The sequence below is a fragment of the Pleurodeles waltl genome, chromosome 8 (genome assembly GCF_031143425.1).
Source record: "Pleurodeles waltl isolate 20211129_DDA chromosome 8, aPleWal1.hap1.20221129, whole genome shotgun sequence".
Classification (NCBI taxonomy): Eukaryota; Metazoa; Chordata; class Amphibia; order Caudata; family Salamandridae; genus Pleurodeles; species Pleurodeles waltl.
In genome coordinates, this window is record NC_090447.1 from 529,596,682 (window position 1) to 529,618,063 (window position 21,382).

The 21,382-nt window shown below is 48.0% G+C and overlaps 1 protein-coding gene across 2 annotated transcripts in view; it reads left to right on the plus strand.

The window, feature by feature from the left end:
• Positions 1 to 21,382, plus strand: part of LOC138250115 (uncharacterized) — a 276,374-nt gene that overhangs the window by 77,766 nt on the left and 177,226 nt on the right. For both annotated transcript variants that reach the window (XM_069204562.1, XM_069204563.1), the window contains exon 4: positions 11,527 to 11,630. In XM_069204562.1, coding sequence (XP_069060663.1) covers positions 11,527 to 11,630 — 104 coding nt within the window. The remainder of the gene's footprint in view (positions 1 to 11,526; positions 11,631 to 21,382) is intronic.

Genomic DNA, 21,382 nt, shown 5'->3' on the forward strand with positions numbered 1-21,382 from the left:
GTTGTGTTCAAAATCCCTATGGAAATTAACATGGGGAAACCACTTTTTGGGACCCCCCTTTTTCTCAGCTCCGGCTTGACGGAACACCCCGAAACTTTCCAGCCAGCACCTGAAGTGAGCGTCTAATTTTTTGGAAACTTTCATGAAGATTCATTAACCAGGGCCAAAGATATGAGCGAGTAAAAAATTACTTTTTTAATAGAAACCAGGTCCTAACTATAACTACCTATTGGCGACCACTATTAGATTAGATTATTTATATATATATATATATATATATATATATATCTCGCCGACTGACAGAGCTAGTTGGTAAATAATATTCAAAATTCCGTATTTCTGACAATAAGCACGCTCCCTCGGATGGTGCGGTAGTGGATATTTTAATACAAAGATATTGCGTTTCGGTCGACTAAGCAGCCTTGTTCACATGATTTGGACACTTCATTCCCAGTTATTTAACCATTGAATAAACATAAAACATAAACGTTGGACAAAACAGCATTGTATGAAACACGGCCGCCATGACAGAATGGTAAAGCTCTATTCAAACTGTTTAATGCTATAGTATTTTTCCTGCATGTTGTCATATATGATAAATACTATCACGTTTACATATATCTCAGACCTTTTCTATGAGCTTGACATTAGTATGGAGCTTATACATACGTGTTGATATCATCCAGAACCCTGAGCCCCACAGGTCTTAACATGGACAAGGAATTAAGTGTCCATTTACACAAATAAGATGTGATTAGGATATATCAGATTTGACAACAGACATCCTTTTTTCAGATCTCTTTCCCCCCTTTTCTTCTCTCCTTCTCTTCTGCTCCCTCCCCCCTTTTGTTTTCTTCCATTACCTCATAGGTTTTTCTTATGATAGTATTTTAAAACTTATCACTACACTTCATTGAACTTACACTTTCGTTTGTTGTAGATCACTGTTAGTAATATATGTGGGTGTACTTACGTATTTAAAAGAATGGGAATGACATGAAGCGTGACTATATAGCACGTTGAGAATCATTGAACTTTAATGCAATAGGAGTGTACAGTTTATGGGTTCATGTATATATATTTGTGGGATCACACCATTATAGACTGGTACAATTGAGGTAGTATGGTTGGCCCACTTGGGCTTGATTGATGAGGATACATCGACGTTATTAGCATATAGTGTATGGCCCGTGTGGGCAGTTTGCTAATGAATTTGTAGCGTAATTACCTATTTGTACGATATTGATGCTAATATGAGGCCCACTATGCGACTATAAATTTTATGCACCATTAGTATTTTTTATTGATAAGTTAACTATGCAACGTTTGCTTATAATGCAGTAGGGAGGATAATATCAACACATATGTATAAGCTCCATACTTATGTTGAGCTCATAGAAAAGGTCTGAGATATATGTAAATCTGATAGTATTTATCATATCTGACAACATGCAGAAAAAATACTATAGCATTTACCAGTTTGAATAGAGCTTTACCATTCTGTCATGACGGGCGCGTTTCATACAATGCTGTTTTGTCCATCGTTTATATTTTGCATTGTCCCTTTTTTATGTTTATGTAATGGCTAAATCACTGGGAATGAAGTGTCCAAATCATGTGAACAAGGCCGCTTAGTTGGCCGAAACGCGTTATCTTTGTATTAAAATCTCCACTACCGCACCATCCGAGTGAGCTCTCTTATTGTCAGAAATACTTAATTTTGAATAAATATATATATATATATATATATATATATATATTAGAAAAAAGTTTATTGATTTTGTATGAAATTAATCATCAACAAGACAGCCAAGTTGACCACATTGGCATTTATAGTCACAATGCAATACCATAATCTTATCATAGCTAGACATCGTCCAACCCCAGTGCTTGCACCCAAGAGCATGGTTAAGACAAAACACAAAGCCCAAATTGTCCCACCATTTGCCCCATATTTTGTTGTGTATCCTTGGTCAACCCCGGGTTTCATTCACCGGCTTCTCCTGCTGCTTGCACCAATTCACCCCTCAACACCATTGAGACAACTCTGGTGGTGCGGCCACTTTCCATTTTCGGGCTTTATCCCACTTTGTAACCATTGTAGATACTCCAACCAGTGCCTGATCGTCCCTCGTCCCTCCCAAGCCCTCAAAAATCCCAAGCAGGGCGATCCTCTGTGACAGGACTAGTTCCCAGCCCAAAACTTGTAATAGCGTCTGTCCCACCTCTCCCCAGAAGCTGGCGATCATCGGGCACAGCCATACCATGTGATTGAAGTCTACAGGTTTGTGAGAACACCGAAAGCAGGCGGTATTGTAGTGGAGGTGTGCATGAAATAGATGGATAGGTGTGAAATTGGCATGGAGGAAGTAGTGTAGCTGCACTAATCTTAACCTGGAAGAAATGGCAATGGTGCAGGGAGCCATCCCGGCATCTCGTTAGCCCTCTTCCTCCAGGGGGCCGACCCACTCGTCCCACTGATGCCATAGAGGTGCAAGTAGTCCGTGTCTGAAGCAACATGTGTCTGTGGTGCAAAGTCTCAGCTGAAGGTACTTGTGGACCTGTGTAGGCAACAGCTTGCATGCCAATTAAAGCTCATGAAAATAGTGTATATGACCACTGGACCAATCATTCAGCGTCAGAGAGATACCAATTCAGTCCGATTTGGCGAAGTTGCGTAGGCCAGCGGCCTCACAGAGCCAAGTATCTCCGGAGGAGGGTCTGTCTTGTAAGTTGTCTGTCCCAGCCCATGTACCGGAGTGTTGTCCATCAACTGAGTAAGACTAGCTGGGTGACCTGGGGAGCGCCCGAGGAATCGGAGTACTGTATAGCATCTCCATCACGGCATCAAAGCCCATTAAGTCTAACTCGTCCCTGTACACTGGGTCTGTTCAGCCCCAGCTAAACCAGTCATTAATGACTAGTGTTTGAGACTCCAGATAGTACAAGTAGAGGTTAGTCATGCCCATGCCCCCGTCATACATGGCCTGCTGGCACTTGGAAAGCGCAACTCTTGGTCTGGAGTTACTCTTCTAAAATGTCTTGGTGATAGTGTCCATTTCCCGGAACTATTGACGAGGTATCACCCGCAGGAAGCTTTGGAAAGGGTATGGGAACCATAGCAAAACCATCATTTTATATAAGGCTCCCCTACCCATCACATTGAGGGGAAAGGGACTTTAACTTCTTTAGGCTAGTCTTTATTCTTCAGCCAACGGAGCAAAGTCAAGGCTCTATACCAGTTGAGGGAGGAGGGTGACATGAATTCCTAGGTGCCAAAAGCTCAAACTCAGTACGGAGATTGAGGTCTGCCACGCAAAGGGGAACAACACAGATTTAGAATTTGTATTTTAATTTGTACTCTACTTTTCCTCCTACGAAAGCCAGAGACATCCACTGTGAAAATACCTTTTAGGAACGTGTCACAGTCGGAACATGGTATTATTAAACTTTTACATGTCCCATACTCCCTATATTGTAGGCTGCAAGGCCTACAAAGGGACGACATTTTAATATTTAAAAGGGAAGTTTTTACTTGTCAAAAAGGATTATTTTGAATAGTGGGACTGCTGTAGCTACACAACTGTGGTAGGCCTGTAGCCATATTTTCTCTGTCACACTAGTTATGACACAGTAAGCGTTGCAGCACACATGTAACATTTAACTTTCTATGCTATGGGTGTAGGATCGACACCATATTATGGCCTTATAGGAGAGTTAGATATGCTAATCGGGGATAAGCCAGTTTGACATGTTTAAGGGATCAGAGTACATACTCTGGGCACTGGACAGCAGTTTCCCAGTTTGCAGAGTTTATAACAAAAAGAAATAGCAATAAAATTAGGCATGAATTGGGGTGATCACGCAAAAATGAGTATTTTCTCACAGTTATGATCTCAGCGGAAGGGTGATTGTGGTCCACTAGAGGAGGAGCCAGATAAAACATCTCATTATCTCTTTATTCTTTTGTTAAAGCATGTCCTTCTTAAAGTTATGGAAGACTGGGGGCCCTGGATGGAGCAGATTGTGTTCAGAATGGTGTACTTCTTGCTGAAAGGGACATCTCTAAATACTGGCATAGGCGGCACTGTCAGAGAATGAATGGTTGAGAGCCATGGACAGATGTTCTTGGATGGAGTGTACTACCAATCAGCAACATCAGTGACCAAAAAGTGAGGGTGACCATGTAAAAAAGGGGCACTATCCTACACTAATCACACTCCTCCAGCCCTGCCACACACAAATATCTCTTAAAACAGTCCAAACACCATTTCCCCTGCCACGTGATGTCCTCTTGCGCCTACTCCCTCCTGCCAGCCTCAGTTGCTGCACTAATGTGAAATGGATATGTACCATACACTGCTGTTGGGGACCCCCCATGCCCTTCAACGCCATGTGCAGCACTGAAAACAATTGGAACGCTGTTACAGGGGCCCCGTCGTCATGCCTGAACACTACCCCTCTGTGCACCCCAGAGATCATCCACCACTTGTCGCCCCATGATACCAGGCAGTGGTTGGGTATCTAGTAAGCCTGGGAGGCCATGCTCCTGCCCTGTGCCTGGTGGTCAGTTTTGGAGCTGCAGAGCCATATCTCCAACCTGTCCTCCCTTCTCATGATATCCTCCCATACTAAACCTCCCCGTTCCCTCCCTTCCAACAATTCCGGCACTCTAAATGCCCAAAAGAACATCCATGTCATGAGGGTGGAAAACCAACAGGCCTCTCCTCTCCCACTGCACACCACTGGTAACATCTGGATAACCCTGCAAAATAACTCATATGTTAATGGTTGCCTCAATAACCCCATGGGCCCCTGTTCTTTAGCCCAGCTTTCTAGCATCCTCTGCTCTCATTCCCCTGCCAACGGCTCGTAGCCCCAAACTAACGTTCTCATAAATACAATGCCTGCAAGTTTTCTGGCAATAGTCACTCAGGGCAATCACCTCTCTGTCATGTTCTAGATAAACTGTACCACGTTTTCAATCCTGCTTTACCCCACCAGTGTGCACTACATCCCAGATTCCAAAAATTCAGCACAGGCCTGACCATATGCTCTCTTAGTGGACTCAGCCAACAACGCTTCCACTTGTTGCAACATCCTTTGTGTCCTACTGCCCATACCATTCACAGTGCACAGAAAATGGAGCAGCCCATTAGCAGTGCCTTCTCCACTTACCACTGCCTCTAAAATTGCATGGCCAACAGCTGGAAATCCCTCCAGCATGGTTTTTTTGCACCTGTCCGCCTCGTTGGCCAACCCATGGAAACTCTCCCACTGTGAAAGAAACAAAGTATCCGCAATGTCATTGTCTACCCCTGCTACATGCCGTGCTCTGAACTGTATGTCATGCCTCTGGCATCCAAGTTCGAATACACTCAGCAGTTTCAACACTTGGGCATCCCTGAAAGACTATCTGTTCACGATATGGACCACTCTCATATTATCCATCCTGAACACCAGCTTCTGATGTGCCAACTCAGTCCTCCACAACCTGATTGATACCACTAGCGGAAATAAATCCAAGAATGTGATGCTCCTACCCCTAGCTTCCACTGTGCCAGCCACTCTTCAGCACACTGAAGTCCCTGTCAATACAGGCCGAACGCCTAGCCACCTGCTGCATCTGAGAAGATCTGTACATCCCAATCCATGTCATCCTGCATATCCAAAGGAATTCCATTGAAAGAATTCAAAAAGAAGACCCACATCCTGAGATCTTCTTTGACCCCTGCAAATAAGCGCACTTGGTGATGTGGCCACGAGAAACCAGATAGTGATCAGCCCAACCTCCTGCAGAAAGTTCTCCCTGCCCGGGCCACTTTACATGCACAAATCAGATGCTCCAGCAGCACTTGAACCTCTGTCACCTTGCTCTTCTCATTGCCCAGCATGATGTACAATGGCACCTGCATTTTTTTTTCTTTTTATGTTTTGCGTCAACCTCTTCTGCAGCTCCTGCGAGTCAGTCTCAATCCCCAGAAATGACAGCACCTTACTTAGCCCCACAGTCTTCCCTGGCGCCAAAGGGACTCCCAGGTTACCCATGAGCTCTGGAAAACTTAACAGTATCCGCTGGCAGTCTGCAGAGCCTGGTTTACAACAAAGAAAAAATGCCACGTGAAAAGCCACTGCAGGAATGAACTAAAACACTCAAACAGTGCACAGGATATGGAGCAGCCCATTGGCAGCGCCTTGTCTACTTACCACTGCCCCTCAAATTGCATGGCCAACAGCTAGAAATCATCTGGATGCACCAGTAGTAGTCGAAAGGCTGACTTCACATCTCCTTTTGCCATTTGGGCACCCTGGCCTGCCTTGGGAACCCTTGGGCACCCTGTCCACCAGTGACTATGCCACATCCACTGATGAATAGGACACGGGCGTTGATTGCTCTGAAATGGAATCATTGACTCCCACCCCCCCTTCACCCCACCCCTTTCAAGCCAAGCCAGATGTTTTTTAAGCCAGAAATGCCCTTTTTTGTTCTTGGGCACCATACCAATTGTGACACAATCAAAGTGACCATTGTCCAGTCCTCAAAGGGGCCCGTCATCTTGTACTCCACTTCCTTCCTCAGCTTATCCTGGACTTCCTGTCTGTGCTGCTTGGCTGAGCGAAAGTTGTCAACCCACCCCCTTGAAGGGCCAGGAGACCATCGACCGCCCACTGGCTGTGAAAATAGTTTTCCCGAATTTGGCTTGGCTGATGATGTGCTGCCATAAATCTGAGTCAAGTTCTCCATACTTTGACTCCAGATCTAGTGCCAATCTTGCCCTAAACTCCTAATCGTACTGTGGCCAAGCATATCTCATATGTGATCTGAGCTTGCATCCATGCACCTAACGGCCATGTGCTTAAACAGTGCCATGCATCGCTCCGGGAAGTTTTCCAGAGTAGGCTCTAGCATATATCAGGAACGCCATGATCCAGATTTCTAGTGTCAAGGGTACCCTTGGCCTCTTGGAGAGCTCATACTCGACCTCCCTGCATCCCTCTTTGGAGTGCAGCATCCTATACAGCAACTCAAACATCTCCACATACTCTCCCTTCCAAATCTTTTCCTTCGTGGCCAACATTAAGCGCTTCCCCCAAGGGCTTTGTCATCCCCACAAAAGGTAACTTTTTTATCTTCAATTACTTACTCTCCAGTCTTTCCTTCTTCTCACCTGTTTTCACGCCTTTTCTCTTGGTGTTGTTCACCCCCCTTGTCAGCCCCTGCGCTGTCCTTCATGGGCATAGCCTGCCCATCCTTTATGCTTCCTTTCACTTCCTCTGTACCTACCCCTACGTCAGTTACATACCTAGCCTTTCGGAGCCGCTCCCCTCTCCTCCTGTTTCCCTCCCGAGCCACACGCTTGGACACCATCACCGGGCCTGTTACTGCATCCCTGCTGCTCTTAAATTTTCAATTTTCAAGTTTGGAGCCTGAGCAGACACCTGCTGCGTCACCAGGTGACTCAATTTCTCTTGCCCTATGTTCTGTTGTGCTTCACTGTACGCCAGTAACACACCAGCAATTGACACATTAACGTGCCCCCGGCCCTTTGCCCCTCATTCTCCACCCAGTGCTCCTCCACCTCACCATGGACATCCTCATCACGCACCTGGCCTTCCTCAAGACTGTCCTCTTCATAATCAATCATAGTCTCGACGTGGTGACCTCTACCATCGCTCAGCTCGGGTCTGCATTCTCACCTGGACATGTTACTGTTGTTGTGCACTGTTTTAGAGGCTGGCGGTTGATGTCCAGGGGGTTGTGACAACCCCACCATACTGCTCAGCAAATGCTACCAGTACAGGTCTCTCGCTGCTTTAGCCAGAGGCTGCCTTGAATCTTCCTGATGGAGGTGCCCATGGGGCCTCCCCAGACCTTCTTCTGCTGGCCGTTGCTTGTCCCCTGCTGACGTCCGGTGGACCACACTGGGCCCTGGCGTCACTTCACCTCAGGGCGTGAGTCTCAGCGGACTTTTCCGAGTCTACCCACCTGCTGCTCCCCGCGGCCTGCAGAGAAGACAACAGGACTGCGTGCACTGGAACCTTGCCCCACAGTGGCCTAGCCCGTGGTTACCTCGGGAACCCACAACAACCTGCCTTGCTCTATGCCTACGCTGTGCAGTTGTGCCCTCCTCTGCAACCCACAGCCCCTTCTCCCCCACATCTTTCTCTCCCTCTGCTCTGTCACGCCAACTGACACCCATCTCCTCCTGCACTCCCCTCCCTCCCAGATCCTCCTGATCGCTCCACTCCAGCATGGATGCCACAAGAGTTGATGCCGACCACCTGCAGCGTGAAGTCCGCTGCCCCTTGATGCCATGCCCTTGCTTCTATACTGTCCCCTACCATCCGACCACCTAAGGACTTCCTACCGTTTGCACAGGTCCTAAGGGGCCCTGCCCAACCGATCCTGCTCCCCCAGCAGTGACCCCTGCCGTGGGCTCTTCATCTCCCCCTCCCCAACTTAGCCCCAGCGTGCATTACTAGGCTCTTTTGCCCGTGTGGGCCCCACTCTCAAAGTGGCCCTGCCGATATTGCAACTGCAGCCGACCCCCTGCTTCCTATGCTGGTCTCATGCTGCCTTCTAATTGTGGGTGGCTCCAAATCAGCTGTCCCACACGGCCAACTGGGGCCTGTCCGCAGCCCCATACACCATTCTTGGAGAATTCAGTCCTGCACTCGCGGTCGGTTCCTAATCAGCCGCCTGCGCTGTCACATGTGGCCTAGCAGGGGTCCTGTACACACCCAGCCCATGTGGTGGCCGCTGCCTTCTCTTGCACCTACGACACCCGGGTGCAGTTGTGGCTGCTTTGCAGGCCTCTCTCCGCCCCCTCCTGCTACTGAGTGGCCCCTCTCACTAACATTTTGGCCTCTGCTTACCACAGCCCTCACCTTACGGGGCAGCGAGCCGGGCCAGACTGCTGCTGCCACGTGGTCTGATCCCCTGCGACCCAGGTGGACCGTGCACCCTGCCGCATTATATCCTACCATGAGGTCAAGGTGCCCAACCTCCTTTAATAGGCGCATCACCTCTGTAACCTTGTCCTCAACGTTTGCCATACCGATTATCGAGCTACACAGTGAATTAACACCACACACAAGTAATTCCTTTCTGCACTTCCTACCACCAGTCACCAGGTCACCTCTACCTGAAATGATGATAAAACCCCTGGGCTATATCCCCAAAATGTTGAAGTCCAAACAAGATGGCAGTCGCCTGGACAGCACCACCCTCCGCATATCCCCGAGTTACAGACCTCCCTATGGTCTGCTGCCCCCCAAGTCCCATTGGGACAGAGGGGCAGCAGACCACTTGATTTGCGTGAAAAAGGCTACTTTATTGAAACAGGGTTCATCACAATATTTTCCTGGGCATTCTGCCTCACATAATTGAAGCCTCGCTATACACCAAATAAACTATCCTTTCTCCTACCCGCACCTCTACCGTGCCACCCACATACCTAACCCCGCAACCATCTACTTCCTATTGTACTGCAGTTCTACAGTTTGTAACCTTAGCTTTCCCCTACAGCCTATGACTGCATGTATTAACATCGAACCAACTTAACTTACTATACTTAAGGGGGGCAGACCTATCTGTGGCCGACTGCTTCCCAAACCCCCATTCTCATTCACAAACTAGCCTGTGTGCGAATTGCACATCCCTGATTTATGAATAGGAATAGTATTTCAAGCGCACATCTTCAAATAAAAGCAGTGTCCTGTTTCTATTTTGTGACCGAAAGTTTAACTTTTTATGGTGGGGTTAGATAGCTAGTTTACGAAGATTTGTCCTACATTACGTTTTGTGTTTATCACGACAGCATACACACGCATGTATCATTATATTGCTTACATGATCCCTGTTTTCAAGCTGTGGTTGTAAGGGTCGAGTTTATCTTTAAGCTGTCATATTTGCTCAGCTGTTGTATTATTATTTCAACAGACATCAAATGTATCACTAGTTTGAGCCCTCTATCATGTATCATTGTAATATGCCACCTGGGCACCCCTAAGTCTAGCTTTTTGGATGTTCGTTAGGGCTGGCATCTGCTTTCTTCATTATAACGGGACTCCTGATTGTAGGTTGCTGTACTTAAGCATGGTATCTGCAATTATTGTGTTCAAAGTACAACTGCTCTTCAGTAATAAAAATTTTACGTTGCTGTAGTTTTACTTTCATAAACAATAAAAACGTATATTTGCACATAATCCGACTCTTCATAGCCAATTTTATTTTATTTAGTGACAAACTAACCCTTTCATCTTACCACAAGCGAGTCCGATTGACTTTGACAATGTTTGTTATAAAGGGCAACAGTGAAAGTCACTATCCTTTAAACGGCTTTCTTTCACAGCATATTTTATTTCCACTTCATAACTCACTTGACAATGTAGTAGATGCGCTCCTTTTAACATTATGTAGCCGTAAGATGATGTCATTAATATTTGGCCTTTCTATGAACTATGGTTAAAGGCATTTTAGAGAAGAGATCAAGTGTCCCTTTCCAAACTAAGAAATGCACTGTATTTACAAGCAGAGGGTTTATTCTTCCAAATGTATTAACTTTTTAACTACCTCTATTTATTCAGGCATACAAGCTCATAACACATTGACCAACTATTCCTTAAATAATTATACACGTGCCTTTTTCATTTCTGAACTCTGGCAAATTAAAGGAGGTTCCCAGTTTCACGACATTAGTTGTTACATTTCTTTAAAAAATATTCTGGACGTGTTGTGTCAGGAGGTGAAAAAACACAAGTGCTCATCCGAAGCAACACAGCAATGGCAAAATGAAAACCACAAAGGTTAAAGTCGATGTTTTATGTAGATTAAGGACATTGCATATTTGTAAATAATAAGCTAAACGTCTTAGGCCCTCATTACAACCCTGAGGTTGTACCACAAACAGGCTGGCAGTACAAACTCGCATATTACGACCACGGCGGAAGTGCCGCGGTCCCACCGCCGGGACTGGTGGTTTTCCGCCACAGTGGTCCCGGCGGATGTAATCCGCCAGGGCAGCGCTGCTTGCAGCGCTGCCAAGGGGACTACGAGTCCCCTTTCCGCCAGCCTTTTCATGGTGGTAGGAACCGCCATGGAAAGGCTGGCGGAAAAGGGAGTCTTGGGGCCCCCCTGGCACAGCCCCACACAGCTTTTCATTGTCTGCACAGCAGACAGTGAAAAGCGCGATGGGTGCAACTGCACCCTCCGCACAGCCGCATCACCGCCGGCTCCATTTGAAGCAGGCTCCCATGTTGCGGCCGACATCCCTGCTGGGCCGGCGGGCGGAAACTCGGTTTCCGTCCGCCGGCCCAGCGGGGATGTCATAATGGCCACCGCGGGAGTACGGTTGCATTGGCGGCCGCATGGCGGTTACAACTTGGTGGGCGGCTAATGAGAGCCTTAATCTTTTAAGCGGGGTGTGCGTGGCAGTTAAGGACGTTGGAATGTTAAACGTTAAACTGTTCTAAAGTATTCCTATCTTGATGAGAGCATATAATCATACAGTGAATCTGTTTCAGATATGAAAAGGCCACTGATTGCTGGCTCAGTAGGCCCTTATGGTGCGTTCCTGCACGACTGTTCAGAATACTCAGGATCCTATGTGGATGAGATGAGCGTTGAGGTAAGATATGTATTTTAGGAACTGCTGAATGTTTGGTCTGTCTTACTAAACATATTACTTAAGCTAACCAAATGCCAAATAAAGAAGTTGTGATATATTTGTGACTGCTGTGTAAGAAGGGGGGTATGATATGATAAGGTAATGTTATAAGCAAAAAACCAATATTGTCAGCATTAGAGTTTGTGATCTCCGTTTTAAGGTCTAGCCTGAGAGTGCATGCGCTAGGCAGGGCATGCGTCTCGCTTGCAACACTCTGTTGTGTACAATAAAGTGCTTGGAGCCCGCCTGTCGCTTAACATTGATTTGCTTGCTTGGCACTCTTCTTTACAGCCTCGTAATTAGTCACTGCAGTTCAAGCATCTTTTCTGTTCCTCTGTGTGGAGGAGGGACCAAGCACTGATTGATTCAACATAATCAGTGCCTATCTGCTGTTCCCTACGTGATTGAGGTGCTATATTGTTTTTTTAGCTTCTAGTGCCCTGCAAACAGAAGGCTTGTCACTGGCAAAAACGTGTCCAGCAGGACAATCAAAATTGCAGAGTCTTATTTTTTTATAGCTAACTTTCTTTTATTTTGCCAATTTGTCTTTTCTCACTTTTCGCTCCATGTTTTCTTTCTGTTTTTGCTTGTGGACACTGTTCTCAAAAGATGACAGTGATCTTGTTCTAAATATTGCAAAGCTACATTGTTTTTTTATTATGTGTAATTTCAGAAGTGATACTTTAACACATAATCATGCAGTAAACTCCAATCCACCCCACTCCAATCTACACTACCTCACCCCACACCAATCCAGCCCACTCCAATCCAAACTACTCATCCCAATCCAATCCTTTCCAAACCACCCCAGTCCTCCCAACCCACCACCATCTAATCTGCTTTAATGCAGTCCGCCCCACTCCAATCCACAACAGTCTGCACCACTACAAAACAATCTGCCCCAATTCAATCTAAAACAGTATTCCCAACTCCAGTCTCCCCTACTCCAATCCAAAACAATATGTCAAACTCCAATCCAAAACAATATGCCCCACTCCCATCTACCACACTCCAATCTGCTACACTCCAATCCAAAACATTTACCCCACTCCAATCCAAAACTTTGTGCCCCTCTCCAATAGGCCCCAATCCAAAACTGTCTGCCCCATTGCAATCTGCTGCACTCCAATCCAAAACAATCTGCCCCACTGCAACCCTAAAACAATCTGCCACGCTTCAAATCAATCTGCCTCAGTCCAGTCTGCCTCACTCCAATCTGCTACACTTTAATCCAAAACAATCTGGAATGGGGCGGATTGGAGTGGGGCAGATTGTTTTGGATTAAACTGGAACAGATTGGAGTGGGGTAGCCTGCCCCACTCAAATCCAAAACAATCTGTCACACTTGAATCCACCTATTCCAATCTGCCCCACTCCAATCCAAAATATTCTGCCCCACTCCAATCCGTCCCACTCCAGTCCGCCCCACTCCAATCCAAAACATTCCACCCCAATCCACTCGGCCCGGCTCCAGTCCAATCCATCTCACCCCAATCTAGTTCATCCCACTCATCCCAATTCACTCCACTCCAGTTAACCCTACTCCCATCCCATCCACCCTGCTGCCATCCAGTCCACCCCACACCAACCCTAAGCACCCCACCCCACTCTAATCCAATTCATCCCACTGCAGTCCACCCTAATTCAATCTGCCCCACTCCGATCCAAAACAATCTGTCCCACTCAAATCTGCCCCACTCTACCCCAATCCAATCCAAAACATTCTGCCTCACTCCAGTCCAAAAGAATCTGTCCCACTTCAATCCAAAACAACTTGCCCTACTCCAGTACATTTCAATCTGCCACACTTCAATCCAAAACAATCTGCCCGGTCCAACCTGCCCCACTCCATTCCCAAACAACCCACTTCAATGCAAACCAATCTGCCCCACTCTGATTCGCCCCACTCCAATCCAATCCACTTTACCCCAATCCGTCCCAATTCACCCCACTCCAGTCCAGCACAATCCATCCCAACCCAGCCCAGTCATTCTACCCCACTCTAATCCAATACACCTCACCCCAATCTAATCCACCCCACTCCAATCCACTCCAGTTTAATCCACCCCACTCCAGTCCAACCCACCCCAATCCACCCCACTCCAATCCAGTCTAAACCAGTCCACCTGCTCCAATCTACCCCCTCCAATAAAGTTCACTGCTACTTAGTCCACCTTACTCCAATCCACCAACACTACCCCATTCCAATCCACTTTAATCCACCCCACCCAGTCCACATTAATCCACCCTACCCCAACCCAATACATCCCACTCCAAACCACCTTAATCTACCCAACTCTAGTCTATTCCACCTCTCTCCAATCTGTCCACCTCACACCAATCCAATCTACTCCACTCCCATCCAATCCACCCCACTCCCATCCAATCCATCACTTTCCAGTCCAATCCACCACAATCCACTCCACTCCAATCCACCACAATCTACCCCACTCCAAACCATCCCAATCCAGTCCAGCCCACCCCTAAACCAGTCCACCTCATCCCAATTCAGTTCACTCGACCCCCCAACCAATACACCCCAATCCAAAGCCCCACGTTCAATCCACCCAATCCACTCCACTCTAATGCACCCACCCTTGTCTACCCCACTCAATCGAATCCACCCTACTGTAATCCATCCTGCCCTACAACAGCCCTTTCCAATCCAATTCACCCCAGACCAATCAATCCATGCACCTCAATGCAACCCACATCAATCCATTCCACTCAGATCCACCCTACCTCAATCCACCCCACCCCAATGAACCCTACCCCACCCTAGTTCAGTCTACCCCACTCCAATCCATCCACCCTTCCTCAAAGCAGTCCACTCTACCGAAATGAAATCCACTCCACTCAAATCCACCCCAATCTAATCAAACACACCCCAATCTAACCCACCCCATTACATTTCAGTCCATCCCACTGCAGCCCACCACACCCCAAACCTGTTAAATCCACCACACTCGTTCCAATCCACTTAACTCTCTCTAAGTCACCCAACTCACTCCAATCCACCACACTACTCCAGTCCACTCCTCTCTATCCCAGTCCAATCCACCTCACCCCAGTTCAGTCAACCCAATCCAGTCCAATTAATCCAGCCGACCCCTCTCCAATCCACCCACTCAAAACCAATCCACCCCACTCCAATCTACCACTCCCCATTCAATTCAATCCACCCCACTTCGATCCAATCCACCCCAGTCAGTCCAAACCACATCACTCCAATCCAATCACCGCTCCAGTCCAATCTAATCCACCCCAGCCCTTATCATTCCATTCCAAACACCCACCCCACTCAAATTCACTCCAATCCATCTCACCCCACACCAATCCACCCAGCTCCACTCAACCTACTCCACTCTACCCCAGTCCAGTCCACCCACTCTAGTCCAATCCAGTCCACCCAACTACCTCAGTCCACTCCAGCCCCCTCCACCCTATTCCACCCCACTCTACAACTCTCTCTGCCACTGAACCGCTGAACTCTACTCCCCTCAACTCAACTCTGACACTCTACTCCCACTACTCCACTCTACATTACTCCAACAAATCCCCGTTACGACATTCTACTCCCAAACTCCACGCCAATACCTTTTAGCTATGCTGAACAGCAGCCACACTGGTGTACAACATGGCCAAACACATGGCCAAAGCCAATAGTTCTTGTATAGTCAAGACCTATTGGCTTTGCCAATGCTTCTTTGGTATGTTTAACAATCCTTCTCTGTCTCAAAAATTGTTTCCACAGTCTTATCAATATAATATCCGAGAACAGTTGTACAGTGAATATTAGGGTTATAATTTCTCTTCTATCTAGTTTTATATCAGTAAATGTATTCTTTTCTTTGCAGATATAAGGATTGCTCAGTTTTTTTACAAGTAGGATAGCTGAGATACCCATTCACTTCTACTACACATGCATCCTAACGACATTGGACTAAGTCGAGGTTGTACCTGGTTCTATTTCTTTACCTGAAAACGTGTTCCTCTGTTGCATAGATTTAAAAATCTGATAGAGACTTGTAACTGCAGATTCCTTACCTTAAAAATATCCCCTGGTGTCAGACTGGATACAGTACTCCTGTGCGCCCATAGATGGTGTTGTCGGCTCCGCATGGTGTCCTCCAACCTGGAAGTGACAGGGATGTCCACTAGGAAGACCTGGCCTGAAGCCCTGTGGTGTTTGTCATCGACAGATGTCGGTAACGGACCCACACCTTGTCTGCCTTTGGTGCTTGTAACGCAACCATGACACCCAGACCTGTGCCGATTGCTGCACCATGCGTGCCAATGACTTGATTGAGTGATCTAGCAAGCTCCTTGGCGCCAGACGTGCAGCACAACTATGCTCTCGATCCCGCTTGAACGGAGGGTCCCAGGAACGGTGATCCTCGGCACACTCCAAGTTGTCGGCCCACTCGGGTAAGTCCCACAAGAAAAGAAGAGTAATAAGTCGAAGTGGTCTTTGACTTCACTTCGTCCATCGGCCTACGAGACAAGGGCATGTCGACATTCAAAGCCTGACTCTGCGTTTCAGCCGACGCCTGGGTTGGCTCTGCCCTTCCCTGAGCTTCGGGAGCCAGAGTTACCCCTGCTCAACTCAAAGAGTTTTATGAGGCCATATGCCTCATATTTTAGTGGCCTGCCCCCCACCAGCAGAGGTGCGTCTGCGCTAGTCGGGCCCTTTGGATTCACAGATGGATCTGGATTGGCACTAGTCATACCACCGCAACTTTCCCCGGTACCGGTCTGGATGCCAATGATCCCGGATGTGTTGGTACCCCCTGCCACACTGTTCCAGTTCTGATCCTCGACTCCAACACAGAGCTAGATGGGCATCCTCTGACCTTGCGCCAACTGGAGCCATGCCATCCATGTCGGAGTCTGAGCCCTATTCCTATGAGAAAGGACTCGGGGAGGACCGAGAGGGTCACTTCACCTTGAAGAATCCTAGCCTTTACACACAAAGATGGATTGAAATGAGTATTTTGCAGAGGTCAGTGGACTGGACATGTCTCCAGATACTGGCATGCTTTCTCCCCCTACAGTGGCTACGGAGGAGGGAGCGTATTGCAGGGGTGGTGAGGAGGGCAGCTGAGTTCTTGCCTCTTAACCTACTTCTGTGGCAGTCAAGACTAACATCTTGACTGAGGTAATTCAGCTGGTTGTGACTGCCTCAGAACTGCTTCTCCTCTTCAATGAAGCCCTTACTAATGGCCTGCTTGGGACATGTTTCAAGCCCAGCACAGGGGTTCCTGTGAACAGGACGAATGCCTGCAGCCAGCGCCCCACCCCAGGGGTCCCCAATTTCCACACACAGCACCCTACCACAGAGAGCTTGGTGGTCCAAGTCTCTATCTCCCATGTAAATCCTGGCACATTGTCCACTGCCTCACCCGTTAGGAAATCCAAGAGACTGGGTACCATTGGGAAGAATGTGTTTTCTTCTGCCAGTCTGGCACTGTGGTCTGTGAGCATCACATGCCTTTTGGGCTGTTACTCTCATTCTCTCTGGGATTTGGTTGCGCAGGTGCTGCACATGGTTCTGGAGGAGGCCCAGGCCATACGCTTCCAGGCTGTTGCCAACAGGAGGGCAGCTAAGTTCACAATACAGTGTGGCCTGGATACCAGCGACTCGTTAGGCAGAGCAGTATCATCAACGGTGGCCTTATAGTGCCACGCCTGGTTGACAACAACTGACGTTTCTGGTAATAACCAAGCATCGCTTATGGACATGCCCTTTGATGGCTCCTGTGTCTTCCGAGACAAGGCGGATTCAGCACTGGAGTGCTTTGAGGATAGTAGGGCAGCCAGGTCCATGGCCTTTTCCTTGGCCCCACACCGCCTCCAATCCACCTTTTGCTTCTTTCGTGGGCACAAAAAGAATTTCCAGCCGCATCTGTACCCGCTCATCCACTGCGGTGCGCAAGCTTCCCAGCCTCTGCGTGGCCGAGGACGCAGTACCCACAGACCTTGTGGGCCGGGCAGCCAGAGCTCTGTGCTCTGAGCCTGTCCTCTTACCATCATGGGCACTCAGTGTGAAATAGGATTTGCCATCACCTGCCCCACTGGAGGTCTGTAACAGACCAATGGGTTTTGCAGATTGGCCGACGGGGCTACTTCCTCCCCTTCATGACTACTCCTCCACCCACCACACCTGCTTGTGACAGGCTGTTGGAGGGCTAACTTTCTTTGCTCTACCAGGAAGTGACAGCTCTCTTGGCCAAGAGAACCATAGAGAGGGTGCTGATGCTAGAAGTGGGTCATGGTTGTTATACCCGCTACTTTCTGGTGCCCTAGTAGGACTGAAGCCTTTGTCTTATTTTCGATCTGAGCATTCTAAATTTTTTCCTTAAGAATTAGAGGTCCAAAATGCTCATGCCTGCTCTAGTTCTTCCTGCCCTGGACTTGGGAGACTGGATTGTAGTGTTGGACTTGCAGGACACATACTTCCACATTCCCTTTTTGCCTGCCGACAGGTCTTACCCATGGTCATTGTGGGCCATGAGCACTTTCAAACTGCTGTGCTTCCTTTTGGCCTTACCAGCACCCCTAATGTGTTCACCAAGGTGATGGCAGTGGCTACAGATACCAGGGATGCCAGTCTTCCCGTATCTCGACGACTGGCTGTTGAAGGTAGGCTCGCCCCAGGCTGTCATTTCCCACTTCCCACCTCCTGCGTTAACTGAGGTTCACTATCAACGTGCCAAAGTCACACCTGACTCCCTCTCAAATACTTTTCTTCATAAGAGATGTTCTGGACATGGTGCAGTTTCTGGCCTATTCTCCTGAATAGAGAGTCCAGGATATTCAAGCTATGATACCAACGTTTTACCCTCTTTTCTGGATTTCAGTGAGACTGACTCTGAGGCTGCTGGGCCTCATGACCTCATGCATCCTGCTTATGACTAATGTGCGCTGGCATATGCGAACTCTGCAGTGGGTCCTGAAGTTCCACTGGGCACAGCATCAGGGAAATCTTTCCGACATGGTCCAGCTCTCAGAGGTACTTCTACAGATCTGCAGTGGTGGTTAGAGAATTGCAATTTTAACGGGTTCAGACCCCTATCCTTTCCTCATCCAAATCTGACAATGGTGACAGTTGCGTCACTCCAGTGATGGGGTGGCCATCTGGGAGAGGTGGAGCTCAGAGGCCTCTGGCCTCCAGTGGAGACCGGGCCCCACGTCAACCTACTGGAGCTCCGGGTGATCCAGCTGTCATTGAAAGCCTTTTTGTCCACCATCAAAGGATGGCTAGTGCAGGTGTTCACGGGCAAGACCACTGCCAATTGGTACTGCAACAAACGAGGCAGGGTGGGGTCATGGACCCTCTGTCAAGAGGCCTTGCATACCTGGACATGGCTGGAACGTCAGGGCAAACCCCGGTGGTTCAACATTTGAAGGCTCTCTCAAGGATTGGGTGGACAAACTCAGCTGAAAATGCCTAGCAGACGTGAATGGCGTCTCCATCCGGAGGTGGTGTAAGTTTTCTTTCAGCAGTTGGGAGAGCCTTGGTTAGATCTGTTCACCACTGCTGAGAACAGGTAATGTCAACAGTTCTGCATGCTAGAGTTTTCAAGGTGGTTTTTGCTCAAAAACACTTCTTGTCTCGAGTGGAGCTCAGGCCTCCTGTACACCTTTCCACCCATACCACTCCTGACCACAATCCTCAAGAATATCAGGAACAACTAGGTCCAAGTCACTCTTGTGGCTCCGGACTGGGCGTGGAGAGTTTGGTATCCCCAGCTGTTGCTCATGGCCAGCTGTCCTCAGATCAGGCTACCCCTTCGGGAAGATCTTTTGTCGCTGCTGCAGTGGAACTTTTTCCACCTGAACCTGTCAAAGCTCCTCCTTCTTGTGTGGAGATTGAGCAGCAACAGTTGACAGTTTTTGACCTTTGCCAAATGTCTGTGATGTTATTCTGGTAGCCAGGCATCCCTTCACCAAAATGAAATAGGCCTTCCATTGGGGGAAGTTTGTGGCATGGTGTGCAGAAAAACAGGTTGACCCCCTTTTTGCTCCCCTCTCTCAGGTTCTTCTCCTCATTCTTTTCCGTGCCCAGCAGGGCTCTGCTCTGAGTATCTTGAAGGGTTATATTTCTGCTATATCTGCCTTTCTGTGGTTGACTGTCCAGCCATCCCTCTTTGAATCCCCTGATGAACGTAGGTTCTTGAAAGATTTGCAACATATGTTTCCTCTTTCTCCATTTGTTATGCCTCAGTTAGACCTTGATCTTGTCATGACATTGCTGATGTGCACTTCCTTTCAGCCCTGGCATAATTGTCCTATCAGGCTCCTTACCATCAAGACAGCCTTCCAGGTGGCAATCACATCTGCCCGGAGGGTGAGTGAGTCTCAGGCTTTGTTCTCCAAGCCTTGATAATTGAACATCTAAGCAGAAAAGCTGGTTCTCCAAACTAGAGCTTCCTTTCTGCCAAAAGTCATCGCTCCCTTTTATGTAGGCCAGTCTGTCACCCTGCCTACTTTTTACACTCCGCCACATCCCGGTAAAGAAGAGGACCAACTTCACCGGTGGGCCCAAAAAGAGAGTTGTTGGTCTACTTTGACAGCACAAGTGAACGACCAACTCCTTGTGTGGTATGTCGGAGTGAAGAAGGGAAAAGCTGTGCAGAAGTGAAACATCTCCTGATGGATTGCATTCCGCATTAAGATCTGCAACTCATTTGCTGAGAAGCAACCCCATGAGGGTTTGTGTGATCATTCCACCAGAGCCAAGACTGCGACCACTGCAGCAGCACGTGGAGTTTCAGTCCTGGACATCACCCAGGCAGCAATGTTGGCTTCCCTCTACATGTTCACCAAGCACTACTGCCTGGACAGTTATATCCGTAGGGTTGGGCTCTTTGCCCGTTCAGTCCTGCAGGATGTTTTGGTATGACATTTGTTAGAAATGGGGTCTTTGGTTGGAAGTCAGGTTACCCCCTGTCCAAGCAAGGACCCTCACTCTAGTCAGGGTAAAGGATAATCACCCTCGGCTAATCCCCGCTCACCCCCTTGGTAGCTTGGCACGAGCAGACAGGCTTAACTTCAGAGTCTAGGTGTAAAGTATTTGTACCAACACACACAGTAACTCAGTAAAATCACTAGAAAATGACACAACACAGGTTTAGAATAATAGAAAATATTTATCTAAACAAAACAAGACCAAAACAACAAGAATCCATCATACACAAGTCAAGTTATGAATTAAAAAGCAAAAAGAGTCTTAAATCCTTGAAAACAGTGCTAACCCTGTTAGCGTGAAAAGTGAAAAGTACCTGGGTTGCGTTGTTCCTCCTCTGGTTGGTTGGGTTGGCGTGCGTCGTTTTTCCTCTCTGCAGGAGAGCGGTGCGTCAATCCGGACAGGCACCTAAGGTCCGGGCAGGCTTTGCATCGTTTTTCCGCGGCCAGCGATGTTGCGTTGCAAATCCGGTTGCACGGCATCAGAAAACCGCAATATGTCGGGTTGCGACGTTAACAGCCTCTGTCAGTGGGTGTTGCACGTCATTTCTCCAGTCTGCATGCGTCGATCTTCAGCTGCGATACAGGTGGAGCGTAGATTTCAGCCAGGAAGCCGGCGTCGTGTCGTTCCTCAGCTGCGTCTCGGAAGGTGCATCGAAAATTTCCCTGCACGGCAGTCTGTGCGTGGATTTTCAATCTTGGTCTGCCAGCTTCACCTTTCAAGGCCCCTGGAACTGGATAGAGCA